The sequence below is a fragment of the Stegostoma tigrinum genome, chromosome 2 (assembly GCF_030684315.1).
Source record: "Stegostoma tigrinum isolate sSteTig4 chromosome 2, sSteTig4.hap1, whole genome shotgun sequence".
Taxonomy (NCBI): domain Eukaryota; kingdom Metazoa; phylum Chordata; class Chondrichthyes; order Orectolobiformes; family Stegostomatidae; genus Stegostoma; species Stegostoma tigrinum.
The window spans coordinates 55,564,827-55,577,334 of NC_081355.1; the positions used below are offsets into that span (position 1 = coordinate 55,564,827).

Consider the following 12,508-nt stretch of genomic DNA (forward strand, 5'->3'; position numbering starts at 1 on the left):
CACATGAACAAACCAGACACATGCCAATCTTTGTCATTATCACAACATTGATATGGCTTCATATTCCAAGACAGTGATACCACATACAAATTCAGTCTCACTAAATGCATTAGGTACATGACCTTATTTTCATGTGCCATCCTTGTGGCTGAGATCATTCCTTTAGCTATGTCCAATATTCTGCCATTTTCTTTGTAGGGCAGAATCTTACTTGGGTCTGAGTGAAGCGGGCAATAGGGCAATGAGTAGTAGAATCTGGCAAGACAGTCATCATACATTGAGATCATCTTGTTGTAATTTGCCTGCTTTGCTCAAGCAGTATACTGAGATTCTTGTCAGGGAGCAGGAGTTGCCTGTAGATGTGCTCATTATTGTTTGTTAAACACCTTGTGAACAGTCCAACTGGATCCTATCAAACTCACCATACGAATAAGGCATCAGGAAAACTTGACTTGAAAACCCAAGCAGGTTATTGGCTGATTTGATTTGTCCCTTGCTCCAAAAGGCCTCCATGTTGGACACCAGGCACCCACACTTGAGCATACTTCATGCCCACTGGCCACATGTAGCCCACGTCCATGGGGATTGGTGTGTAACATGCGCCAGCCTCTCTAAACCCTTGTGGCACATCGCCAGTCCAGGAAGTTTCTGTTTTTCAGCGCTGGACATTGGGCTGCACCAACAACTACCATTGTCATGCTGTAGCAAAGCCACTGTGTACTCTGGGATAGACCTAGTTTGTGGACTGAACCAAGCTGCATCTCTGGGCTCTGCTCACTAACATAGTACTCACTCATTCAAAAAGGCTCAGTGCTGGGACCAATTATTTGTAAAACATGTAAATGATTTGAATGAAAATGTAGGTGGTCAGATTAGCGCGTTTGCAGACGATACAAAAATTGGTGAAATTGTAGATAGTCAGGAAGGTTGTCAAAAGATACATTAGGATTTAGACAATTTGGAAAGTTGGATGGAGAAATGGCATGGAGTTTAACTTGGTCAAATGTGTGTTGATGTAAGGTCAAATACAAAAGGAAAGTATACAGCACATGGCAGGACCCTTAGGAAGATTGTTATACAGAGGGATCTTAGTGTGTAAGGCCATAGCTCCATGAAAGTGGCAAAACAAGTGGAAAAGGTAATAAAGAAGGTGCATGCATGCTTGCCTTCATCAGTTGGGGGATTGTTTATAAAAGTTGACAAGTCATGTTGTAGCTGTATAAGACTTTAGTTAGGCTGCTTTTAGGGTATGTATACAGTTCTGGTTGCCGTACTGTAGGAACAATGTGGAGGTTTTGGAGAGGGTGCAGAAGAGGTTTACCAGGATGTTGCCTGGATTGGAGTGTATTAGGTGCAAGATGAGGTTGTTCAAACTTGGATTATTTTCACGAGAGCATCAAAGGCTGAGAGACAACCTGATAAAAGTATATAAAATTATGAGCAGATAGGGTGGATAGTCAAAATGTCAAGTACTAGAAGCTGTAGGTATAAGGTGAGAGGGGAAAAGATAAAGGGAGATGTGTGAGGAGTGCATTTTACACTGAGAGTCGTAGGTGCCTGGACCATATTGCCAAGGAAGGTGGTAGAAGCAGATATGAAAGCAATGCTTAGGAGGCATTTAGACAGACACATGAATAAGCAGGGAATAGAGGAATATGAACCATGTGCAGGCAGATGGGATTAGATTAGACTAACATCATGGTCAGCACAGACATGGTGAGCCAAAGGGTCTGTTCCTGTGTTGTACTGTTCTGTGTAATGCACCAGGTAGCATCCCTGCCTTGCCTTGTGTTTTTGCACACTTCCACCTCAGCCTGATGATACTACTATCTTACTTTGCCATTCAGTGCAGACATAAAGCCAAGAAATGTAGGGCAGTCAGAGTTAGAATCATTTCTTCATCTGGGATGATCAGCCGATTGATAGGCAGCATGGTACTTGTCATCACTCTTCCTGTCCTAGTGTATGCTGTTTTCCTCGTGAATTGAAAAGGAAGTGGGTGTAATAGAAGAGGAACGTGGGTGGGATGGTCATAATGGATCACTTCCATTGACTGTCATTACCTCAGAATTCAAATGGACTTGTTAGCCATGACCTCCCCTTAATGAAGCTGTGCTGATTCAGCCCTATTTTACCATGAAATTCCAAATACTCTGAAATGTTGTCCTTTATAGCCTCTAAAGTCTTATCAAAGACTGCGATCAGATTAACTGGCTTATAATTTCCTGTCTTCTGCCTTCTCCTTCGTTAAATGGGTGTTTCATTAGCCATTTTCCAGTCCTCTCTGAGAGATCACTGAAGTCCAGGAAAGTTGAAAATCACCACCAATGCCACTACAATCTCCTTGGCTGTTGCTGTTGTGTTACCATGGTCTTACCAGATCATAACGCTGCCGTCTCATAAGGGAGAGACAGACAGAGAGAGAGAGAGATGTCTGATGTATGATTTAACCTGAGGGCCACCATACCTAGTGTGAGGGGAGAGGTTCAGAAAGTGAGTCTTTCATGGGTGTAGGGGATGTAGTCCAGTGGTAGAGCGCAGGCTTTGCAATGTATGAGGCCCTGGGTTCAATCCTTGGCATTCTCATGAGTGGGCAGCATGGTGACTAAGTGGTTAGCACTGCTGCCTCACAGTGCCAGGGACCCATAGAACATAGAACATAGAACATTACATTACAACACAACATTACAGCATGTACGTCCATATGCTTATCCAAAGACGACTTAAATGTACCTAAAGTTGGCGAATCTACAACCGTTGCAGGCAAAGCGTTCCATTCCATTACTACTCTCTGAGTAAAGAAACTATCTCTAACATCTGTCCTGTATCTTTCACCCCTCAATTTAAAGCTATGCCCCCTCGTGCTCGCCATCACCATCCTAGGAAAAAGGCTCTCCCTATCCACCCTATCTATAAGACTATAAGACCATAAGACACAGGAGTGGAAGTAAGGCCATTTGGCCCATCAAGTCCACTCCGCCATTTAAATCATGGCTGATGGGCATTTCAACACCACTTCCCTGCACTCCCCCCATAGCCCTTGATTCCTTTTGAGACCAAGAATTTGTCGATCTCTGCCTTGAAGGCATCCAACGTCCCGGCCTCCACTGCACTCTGCAGCAATGAATTCCACAGGCCCACCACTCTGTGGCTGAAGAAATGTCGTCTCATTTCAGTTTTAAATTTACCCCCTCTAATTTTAAGGCTGTGCCCACGGGTCCTAGACTCCCCGCCTAACGGAAACAACTTCCTAGCGTCCACCCCTTCTAAACCATACATTATCTTGTAAGTTTCTATTAGATCTCCCCTTCACCTTCTAAACTCTAATGAGTACAATCCCAGGATCCTTAGCCGTTCATCATACGTTAAACCTACCATTCCAGGGATCATCGGTGTGAATCTCCACTGGACACGCTCCAGGACTAGTATGTCCTTCCTGAGGTGCGGGGCCCAAAATTGGGCACAGTATTCTAAATGGGGCCTAACTAGAGCCTTATAAAGCCTCAGAAGCACATTGTGGCTTTTATATTCCAACCCTCTTGAGATAAACAGCAAAACCCTCTGATATTTTATGTTTCAATTAAGTCACCTCTCAACCTTCTCTCTAATGAAAACAGCCTCAAGTCCCTCAGCCTTTCCTCGTAAGACCTTCCCTCCATACCAGGCAACATCCTAGTAAATCTCCTCTGCACCCTTTCCAAAGCTTCCACATCCTTCTTATACTGCAGTGACCAGAACTGTACGCAATACTCCAAGTGCGGCCGCACCAGAGTTTTGTCCAGCTGCAGCATGACCTCTTGGTTCCGGAACTCGATCCCTCTATTAATAAAAGCTAAAACACTGTATGCCTTCTTAACAGCCCAGTCAACCTGGGTAGCAACTTTCAAGGATCTGTGTACGTGGACACCGAGATCTGTCTGCTCATCGACACTACTAAGAATCTTACCATTAGCCCTGTACTTTGCCTTCTGGTTACTCCTACCAAAGTGCATCACCTCACACTTGTCCACATTAAACTCCATTTGCCACCTCTCAGCCCAGCTCTGCAGCTTATCAATGTCTCTTTGCAACCTACAACATCCTTCATCACTATCCACAACTCCACCGACCTTAGTGTCGTCAGCAAATTTACTAACCCATCCTTCTACGCGCTCATCCAGGTCGTTTATAAAAATGACAAACAGCAGTGGACCCAACACCGACCCTTGCGGTACACCACTAGTAACTGGACTCCAGGATGAACATTTCCCATCAACTACCACCCTCTGTCTTCTTTCAGCAAGCCAATTTCCAATCCAAACTGCTATATTTCCCACAATTCCATTCCTCTGCATGTTGTACAATAGCCTACTGTGGGGAACCTTATCAAACGCCTTGCTGAAATCCATATACACCACATCAACTGGTTTACTCTCATCTACCTGTTTGGTCACCTTCTCAAAGAACTCAATAAGGTTTGTGAGGCACGACCTTCCCTTCACAAAACCATGCTGACTATCCCTAATCAAGTTATTCTTTTCTAGATGATTATAAATCCTATCCCTTATAACCTTTTCCAACACTTTACCAACAACTGAGGTAAGGCTCACTGGTCTGTAATTATCAGGGTTGTCTCTACTCCCCTTCTTGAACAGGGGAACCACATTTGCTATCCTCCAGTCGTCTGGCACTATTCCTGTAGGCAATGACAAGCTAAAGATCAATGCCAAAGGCTCCGCAGTCTCCTCCCTGGCTTCCCAGAGGATCCTAGGATAAATCTCATCGAAATCCTGGAACCTGCAACAACTATTCCTGTCCCTGCTCTATCCATGTCTCCGAAATGGCCACAACATCGAAGTCCCAGGTACTAAACCATGCTGCAAGTTCACCCACCTTATTCCGGACGCTCCTGGCATTGAAGTAGACACACTTCAAACCAACTTCTTGCTTGCTGGTGCCATCTTGCGTCCCTGAAACTTTATTTCGGACCACCCTACTCTCAACCTTTTCTATACTCGAACTACAATTTTGGTTCCCATCCCCCTGCTGAATTAGTTTAAACCCATCCGAATAGCCTTAGCAAATTTCCCCCCCAGGATATCGGTACCCCTCTGGTTCAGGTGAAGACCATCTTGCTTGTAGAGGTCCCACCTACCCCAGAAAGAGCCCCAATTATCCAAGAATCCAAAACCCTCCCTCCTGCACCATCACTGTAGCCACGTGTTCAACTCCTCTCTCTCCCTATTCCTCGCCTCATTAGCACGTGGCACGGACAACAAACCAGAGACGACAACTCTGTTCGTCCTAGCTCTCAGCTTCCATCCTGGCTCCCTGAATTTCTGCCTTAAATCCCCATCTCTCATCCTACCTATGTTGTTGGTGCCAATGTGGACCACGACTTGGGGCTGCTCCCCCTCCCCCTTAAGGATCCCAAAAACACGATCAGAGACATCACGCACCCTGGCACCTGGGAGGCAACACACCAACCGTGAGTCTCTCTCGTCCCCACAGAACCTCCTATCTGTCCCCCTAACTATGGAGTCCCCAATGACTACTGCTCTGCTCCTCTTCCCCCTTCCCTTCTGAGCAGCAGGGACAGACTCTGTGCCAGAGACCTGTGCCCCACTGCTTTCCCCTGTTAAGTCGTCCCCCCAACAGTATCCAAAATGGTATACTTATTGTTGAGGGGAATGGCCACAGTTGATCCCTGCACTGCCTGCCGGTTCCCTTTCTGTCCCCTGACTGTAACGCATCTGCCTTTTTCTTGTACCTGAGGAGTGACTACCTCTCTGTAAGTCCTCTCAATAACCCCCTCTGCCTCCCGAATGATCCGAAGTTCATCCAGCTCCAGTTCCCTAACACAGTTTTCAAGGAGCTGGAGTTGGGTGCACTTCCTGCAGATGTAGTCAGCAGGGACACCAGTGGTGACCCGTACTTCCCACATTCTGCAGGAGGAACATTCGACTGCCCTGACCTGCGTTCCCATTATTCTCATTCCCAAGACTGTTAAAAAATAAAGAATAAAAAATAAACTTGTTACCTTACCAATCGGGCACACAGAAACTTTTTTTTTGGTTAGAGGAGGAGGATGGGTGGGAGACACTACCCGAGTAGTGTTTCGGGTAACGCAACCACACAAATATATTACCTCACTTATTCACCAGTCCCATGTTGGCTCCTGCTCAGCGTACCTCTGCCTGTTCACGAGGTAAGCTTTTTATAGATTCAATAAGAGTGACTCACCAGCTTCCCGACAGGCTGCTGCTCCAAGCTCCTGCTCGCGTTGCTGCTCAACCAGAGTGTGTGTACCATGAGTAAAGGGGAAGGGAAGATGTCTGTTGCTAGACCAGCAGTGCTAAACAGAGGTCTCACTCCACAATTATACCACACCCCCCCCCCCACCCCAGGTTAAAGGGTATTAACATTGTAGCAGTTAGGTGCAACTGAGTGGTTTAGCAAACCAGTCAGAGGTTTTTACTAATCAACTCCTATAGAACTGGAGTTGCACGTATGCCAAGCTACATTCTTTACTTTGCATAAATGAGCAACTTGAACTTTTACATCAATCCACAATGATTTCATTCAACCATCATTAGGCTAATCTTTTTAAAATTCCTGAGTTTTATTTATTGAAGTCAAATTCCACCATCTGCTTTCAAAGTATTCCCTGGTCCTGTAATATTACCAGTATATTCTCACCACTGTCCCCTCCCGATGAGGCAGGCCATGCTTTCATTCTCTCGAATTGCAAACTTATTGCTCAGAGATAGTAAGAACTGCCGATGCTGGAGTCAGAGATAACACAGTGTGGACCTGGAGGAGCACAGCAGCCCAGGCAGCATCAGAGGAGCGGGAAAGCTGAAAAAGGGTCCCAACCTGAAACATCAGCTTGTGTTTAACTTATTGCTCACTGCTGTTATTGCACGGTGGACTTCACATAAAATCAGGCCTCTGTTCTTTGTTTTCTCTTTGTCCTGTAATGCTTGTCTACTTACATATAGTGGGTAAAACTTGTGCCATGTAATATTAGCATTTGAAAGTACTGTTCACAGACTCTTTGCATTCAAGTTCATCAAATATTTTAACTTGACAGTTTTACTTTGAGTACTCTGGAATCTGAAATATGTTTCCAAACATTTGAAAGTTATTATCTATCTTGTGAACATACTTATGGTCAGAGAAGGAATTCCAAATTTTATTTGCTAAAAACAAATCCAAACAGTTCATGAAATAAATATTCTTACTTCACCTGTAAACAGGTTTAAAGGTTGCACTTAAGACTGTGTGCTGTACTCTAAATAAAAAAAACACAAAAGAACTATGGACACTGGAAATCAGAAACAAAAACAGAAATTTCTGGGAAAACTCAGCAGGTCTGACAGCATCTGTGGAGAGAAATCAGAGTTAATGCTTCGGTCCGGTGACCCTTCTTCAGAACAACCTGGATTTGAAACATTAATTCTGATTTCTCTCCACAGATGCTGCCAGATCTGCTGTGATTTTCCAGCACTGTCTGTTTTTGTTGCTGGACTCTAAACTTGTTTTTAAAGCAGAAAGCAAACTTGTTATGGTTATAACTTAACTTTAAAAAATTAATCCATACACACAAATTTCTGTGATCTTGCAGGTCCTGTGTCGCTGGCTGCTAACTGTGAGAAAAAATTACCGTGCAGTTCCATACCATAATTGGCGTCATGCATTTAATGTCGCTCAATGCATGTTTGTGATGATTACGGTAAGTCAGAAGATCTGTTTGATAGGTCCTGTTAAAACAGACATTAATTAAGGTTGTGTGTAAATCACAACATAAAGCAGGTGACACCAGTTAATGAAGAAATGATTAAGAGGGAAATTCCTTTATTTTCTCAGGCTCCATTTGATTCCAGTCTGTTTAAATAAGTAATGACGGGTTTTGTATAAAAGGGACAATTTGATAAATGGGATGTTTTTTTTTCCATAAAAATCTCTTAATTGACTGGTTGAATTATAACTGGTAACTGCTTTCATAATCAGGAAATTTGAATTTCAGTGATAACATCACCAACAGTCTCTAATAACATGGTATGTAAATAGATCACTGTTATGGTGATATAACAATTTAGATAATCAGACTCAGCAAACGTCACACATTAAACTTCAAGTACTAAAATACAATTGATAGAATTTGGAAAATTTCTAAAGTATGAGATTCAGTTCATCACTTACAACTGACATAATTTATTTTCCTTCTGTAACCAGTCCATCTTGTTTTTTCCATCTATCTCTGATGTCTCTGATGCAATATTATGTTGCATATGTTATTCTGATGGTTTCTGATCCACATGGCTCAACAGTTTTAATTAAAATTCAACTTGCTCCTAATTTCTAAATCTCTGGTTCTCTAACTTTATAATTTGTATTTATGTGCAGTATTCTGCACTAACTTGGGGTAAAACCTACTTGCCTGGCAAATGCTATCATATTCTAATTAAATCCAACCTCCCATATTGCTTTAACTCCATATCTCTGTTTGCACCTTTTTGATATTTCAAAATGTATATGTATCAACATGTCAAATAAACACCATGGACAAAATATCTCCTAAAAGAGAGAAACAATAAGATTTCGAGAATGTCAGGAATTGAATGAGCTCTGTTTATCGTCAGATAGCTACAAGCACTGAGAACATGCCTGGGTTTGATGGCGGGACTGGCAGAACAAACAATGGCTACTGTACAAAATAAATCCCTCATTGAAATTTCAGTATGTCAGCATTTTTCCTAATATCTATTATTCTACATTTGTTTTATGTAATAGATTATTGTGCCACAAAGGAACCAATCAAGACGTGAAAGGTGCATTTTCTTGTCCTGTTCTGTAAATTTCTGAGCTTTGAACTGTATAGTATACTCTTCGAGTATTATTTAATGACATTGCACCTGAAAGTTTGATAGTTGTTAACAATGAGATCTAGTTTGAGAAACCACCTACAATATTAGAGGCTTAAGCTCTCTGTGTTTGAAAAGGCTAGTGAGTGGGTCAGGGGTTTGGATCAATTAATGTTACTCATTGCAAAGTACTTTCTTCCATGTTCTAAGTTAGTCCCAAAGGGTCGATGCTACAGGGATCTCTGTGATGTTCGTGTCATGGAGCTTAGCAAGCAAGAAGTTAGGCCTCTTTGTGTTGAAGTTAGGCATTGCCTATCACTTACTTGATCCAAATTAGGGTAATATTCAACTGAGAATGCTATTGTGAAGTGCTAGAAGACCTAAGTTTGAGTAACCCTGGACACAAGAACACATTTGATATTGTCAGGAGACAGTTACCACAGCCCAATATCAATACTCCAGATTCAACCCAAACACCTTTGGTTCCACAATCAAGGAGTTTGCCGGTCATAACACTTAGATGAGTGCTGACTATTCCAATGTTCAGCTCATTTCATAACTCCTTTCAAAATAAAAGTCTGTTTCAGCCTACATTGGAAAAGGGGCACACAATTATTGTGGCTCCTTGTAGGAGCCTGTTTTTGTAGATAATTGGTGGACAGGTCCCATCATTGGATTTGCTGTTTGAATATCCAAGTTGGTGTGACTCTGAACAAAATCTTTGGAGCAGTGAAAAGAAAGAGAATTTCTTTCTTAGATTGCAAATGACCTTATCTCCACAAATTATAACTGTCTATTACTATCCTGTTGAACAAATCACAGGAATTATGCTGGTGAACAAAAAATTAAATATTTTGTCAAATATTTCCTCAGACTGCTAGTTTTCGGGAAATTCTATCTGATATCGAAATCCTTGCTTTGATGGTGGGTTGTCTATGTCACGACCTTGATCATCGAGGAACAAACAATGCTTTCCAGGAAAAGTGAGTGAAAGATATCATCTATGCTTCGGTACTATATTAAAACAAAGCAAATAAGCACATTATATCTTTACTTTGCCATTTAGCATACTTTTAAAAAGAAGTTCTAATTATAGTATTATACATTTCATATGATTCTGCTGCAATTTGTGCTTCACCAGAGTAGGATAATGAGGTAATTGTAACAATATATATGGAGGCCAGGACAATTTAATGGAAGGTGAGTCAGTCCCATTTAATTTAAATACATTTTTTCTGACACAAGTTACATGTAAAATACGGAAGGTCTTTTGCATTTATAAACTTTCTTTCAGCATTTTTATTATTTGTTGTATATCGAAATTGGTGACTGTGGTCCTGAAATGCAAAAAGGCATTGTATCAGTAGATTTTACTGCAAAAATTACAGCCCCATAATCTTCTGTCAAAGTAATGCTGATACCAAAGGTATCAGGATTTGATACCAAATCCCACCTGCTCCAGAAGTATGTAATAACATCTCTGAACAGGTTGATTGGGGGAAAAAACCAGGAGTGTTTGACTGTCCTAGTTCATCTACATTTTGCTATCCTGATATTTGCAGCTTGGTTGTTGGAAGGTTGCTGACTTTAAGTGAGGGAGCCTTTTGATAACCTTGCAGAACGACCTCCAATACCTTTTGGGCCGAAGGACCAGTTTTCAGACTGCAACTTCTTTGCATATCTGGGCTCGAAGGCTGGCAGGCAACAGTAACCACCCGGTGGAGTGGCATGTTGGAAGGGTGAATGCTGTCATCATGAAAGGGATTGGTAGTTTTGTTTGCCACTGAACCACTGCCATTTTCCCAGATTGTCACCTCAGTTATCTCAGTAATCTTGAAGAAAAGATTGTTGGATTACCAAGAGATCTTGAGAAAGCTCAGTTGACCATTGAAATCCTGTTGGCGGAACGGTGCAGTTTAGGCCTGCATTACAGCAGTCTGAGCCTCAGTCAGAGTTTCCACTCCATTGCTCAGATGTTGCCTGCCTTTAGCTTGTGTTGCAGTAGATGTAGAGTAAGCACTGCAGCATACTTGGGTTTGTGTATGTCTGTTCTTATGGAGTTGGCCACAACTTCTACACTGGAAAGGTTGAATTTCAAATTCTGCATACAACTGTGTCAAAGGCTGTTGCTGCACTCCTTTATTCTCTTTGGCAGTGACATTAGGATTTCTGTTTACACACCCATCAAGGCTTTCTGCACATTGCCCCTTGAAATTCTGATCTGAGTCCTTTGCAGCAGAAAATGTAATGCCTGTAATGAACATGAACATGAAAATAAAATGTAATGAACAAGCAAAATGTAATTACACATTGTGATCACTGTGCCTGGTATCAAACCTGATCCAATTACCACCTCCCCACCCTCATTAGTTTCACTGCCTAGCAAGTGAATGGATAGTGAGGCCATTTAGGATTTGTTAAACAGAAATGTACATTCTTCTGTAATTAGTTTTATTCGTGCTCACATTTTGTACGTGAACTTGAAGTGTCTTTACCCGCCGGGGCATTTGTCATTGATCTATTGCAAACAATGATCTGTTGTTCAATTTACACTTGTAAATAATTTACTTAACTGACATGTAAATCACACTTAAAAGGACTTGAGCGAATGTGAAAGCTGTTGGCAAGAGTGATGCAGATTCTAACGGTTTCTAGTAAAAATTGGACTATGAACTCCTTTTCTTCCCTGGTTAAGCAATTATGAGAAGTTGAAAAATAATAATGGTTCAGGAAGTTAGAACCAATAGATCCATTGTCCTGTAAAAATTTTAGAATTCAATAGAAACTTTGCTATTCTTTATGTACACATTTTATTGGAGTTTGTTACAGCCAGAATATTCTGAAAGGCAATAGCTTAAGTTGATGTACCTCATTCCTCCAGTGACAAATTTAGGCCAGAGTTTGCTGGTGGAACTGTTTAGATTAGACCTCAGAGAATACTACAGTTAGTTATAAACTGTGCTGTCCAATACAGATCCAGCCAGGTGCTGTGATCAGACAGAGTAAAATGGCCTATTTAATGTGTTCCATAAAAATAAGGGAGCTAACAATTCATTCAGGTTTCCTATTTTTCTATTTTAAAAATTGATTGGTATAAACAGAGTCATAGTATTTTTATTTTGTTATTAATCTCTTGTTGCTCATCATTGTGCCAGTTAAAATGGACATGAGAATGCTAAAACCAAGACTGCTGCATTGTTGTTGCAAATCCTGGTGGCTGGTTAATTTCACTCTTGACCATTTGTCTTGTTAGAGGTAGCTAGTATTTTTTTTAACAAAGTTATTGCATTAAGTCAAAACTTGTTTGAAAGAGAAGTGCTAAAATTATTATCTCCTTGTATACACAACCAGTATCCTGTATGAAATATTTCCAGCTTTATTTTTTTTTTCCACCATATTACACCAGCTATTTCACTCCTATTCTACTTGGGTAAGGTTATTATGTTGACCTGTACCAGGTTATAGATTCATAGAACATGGAAACAGGCCCTTTGGCCCAAATTGTCCATGCCAACCAGGTTTCCTGAACGAATTTATTCCTATTTGTCTATGTTTGATCCAGATCCTCCTTAACCTTTGTATCCATGTACCTGTGCAAATGTCTTTTAAATATTGTAACTGTACCTGCCTCAACCAATTCCTCTGGTAGCTCGTTCCATATA

General features: G+C 41.5%; 1 protein-coding gene across 4 annotated transcripts in view; it reads left to right on the forward strand.

Moving 5' to 3' along the window:
* pde11al (phosphodiesterase 11a, like) overlaps nt 1-12,508 on the forward strand; it is a 282,715-nt gene that overhangs the window by 197,669 nt on the left and 72,538 nt on the right. For all 4 annotated transcript variants that reach the window (XR_009447140.1, XM_059654047.1, XM_059654050.1 and 1 more), the window contains exons 12-13: nt 7,607-7,714; nt 9,720-9,829. Coding sequence is in view for 3 of the 4 variants with exons in the window: in XM_059654047.1 (XP_059510030.1) it covers nt 7,607-7,714; nt 9,720-9,829 (218 nt within the window). In the remaining variant the exon portion in view is untranslated. The remainder of the gene's footprint in view (nt 1-7,606; nt 7,715-9,719; nt 9,830-12,508) is intronic.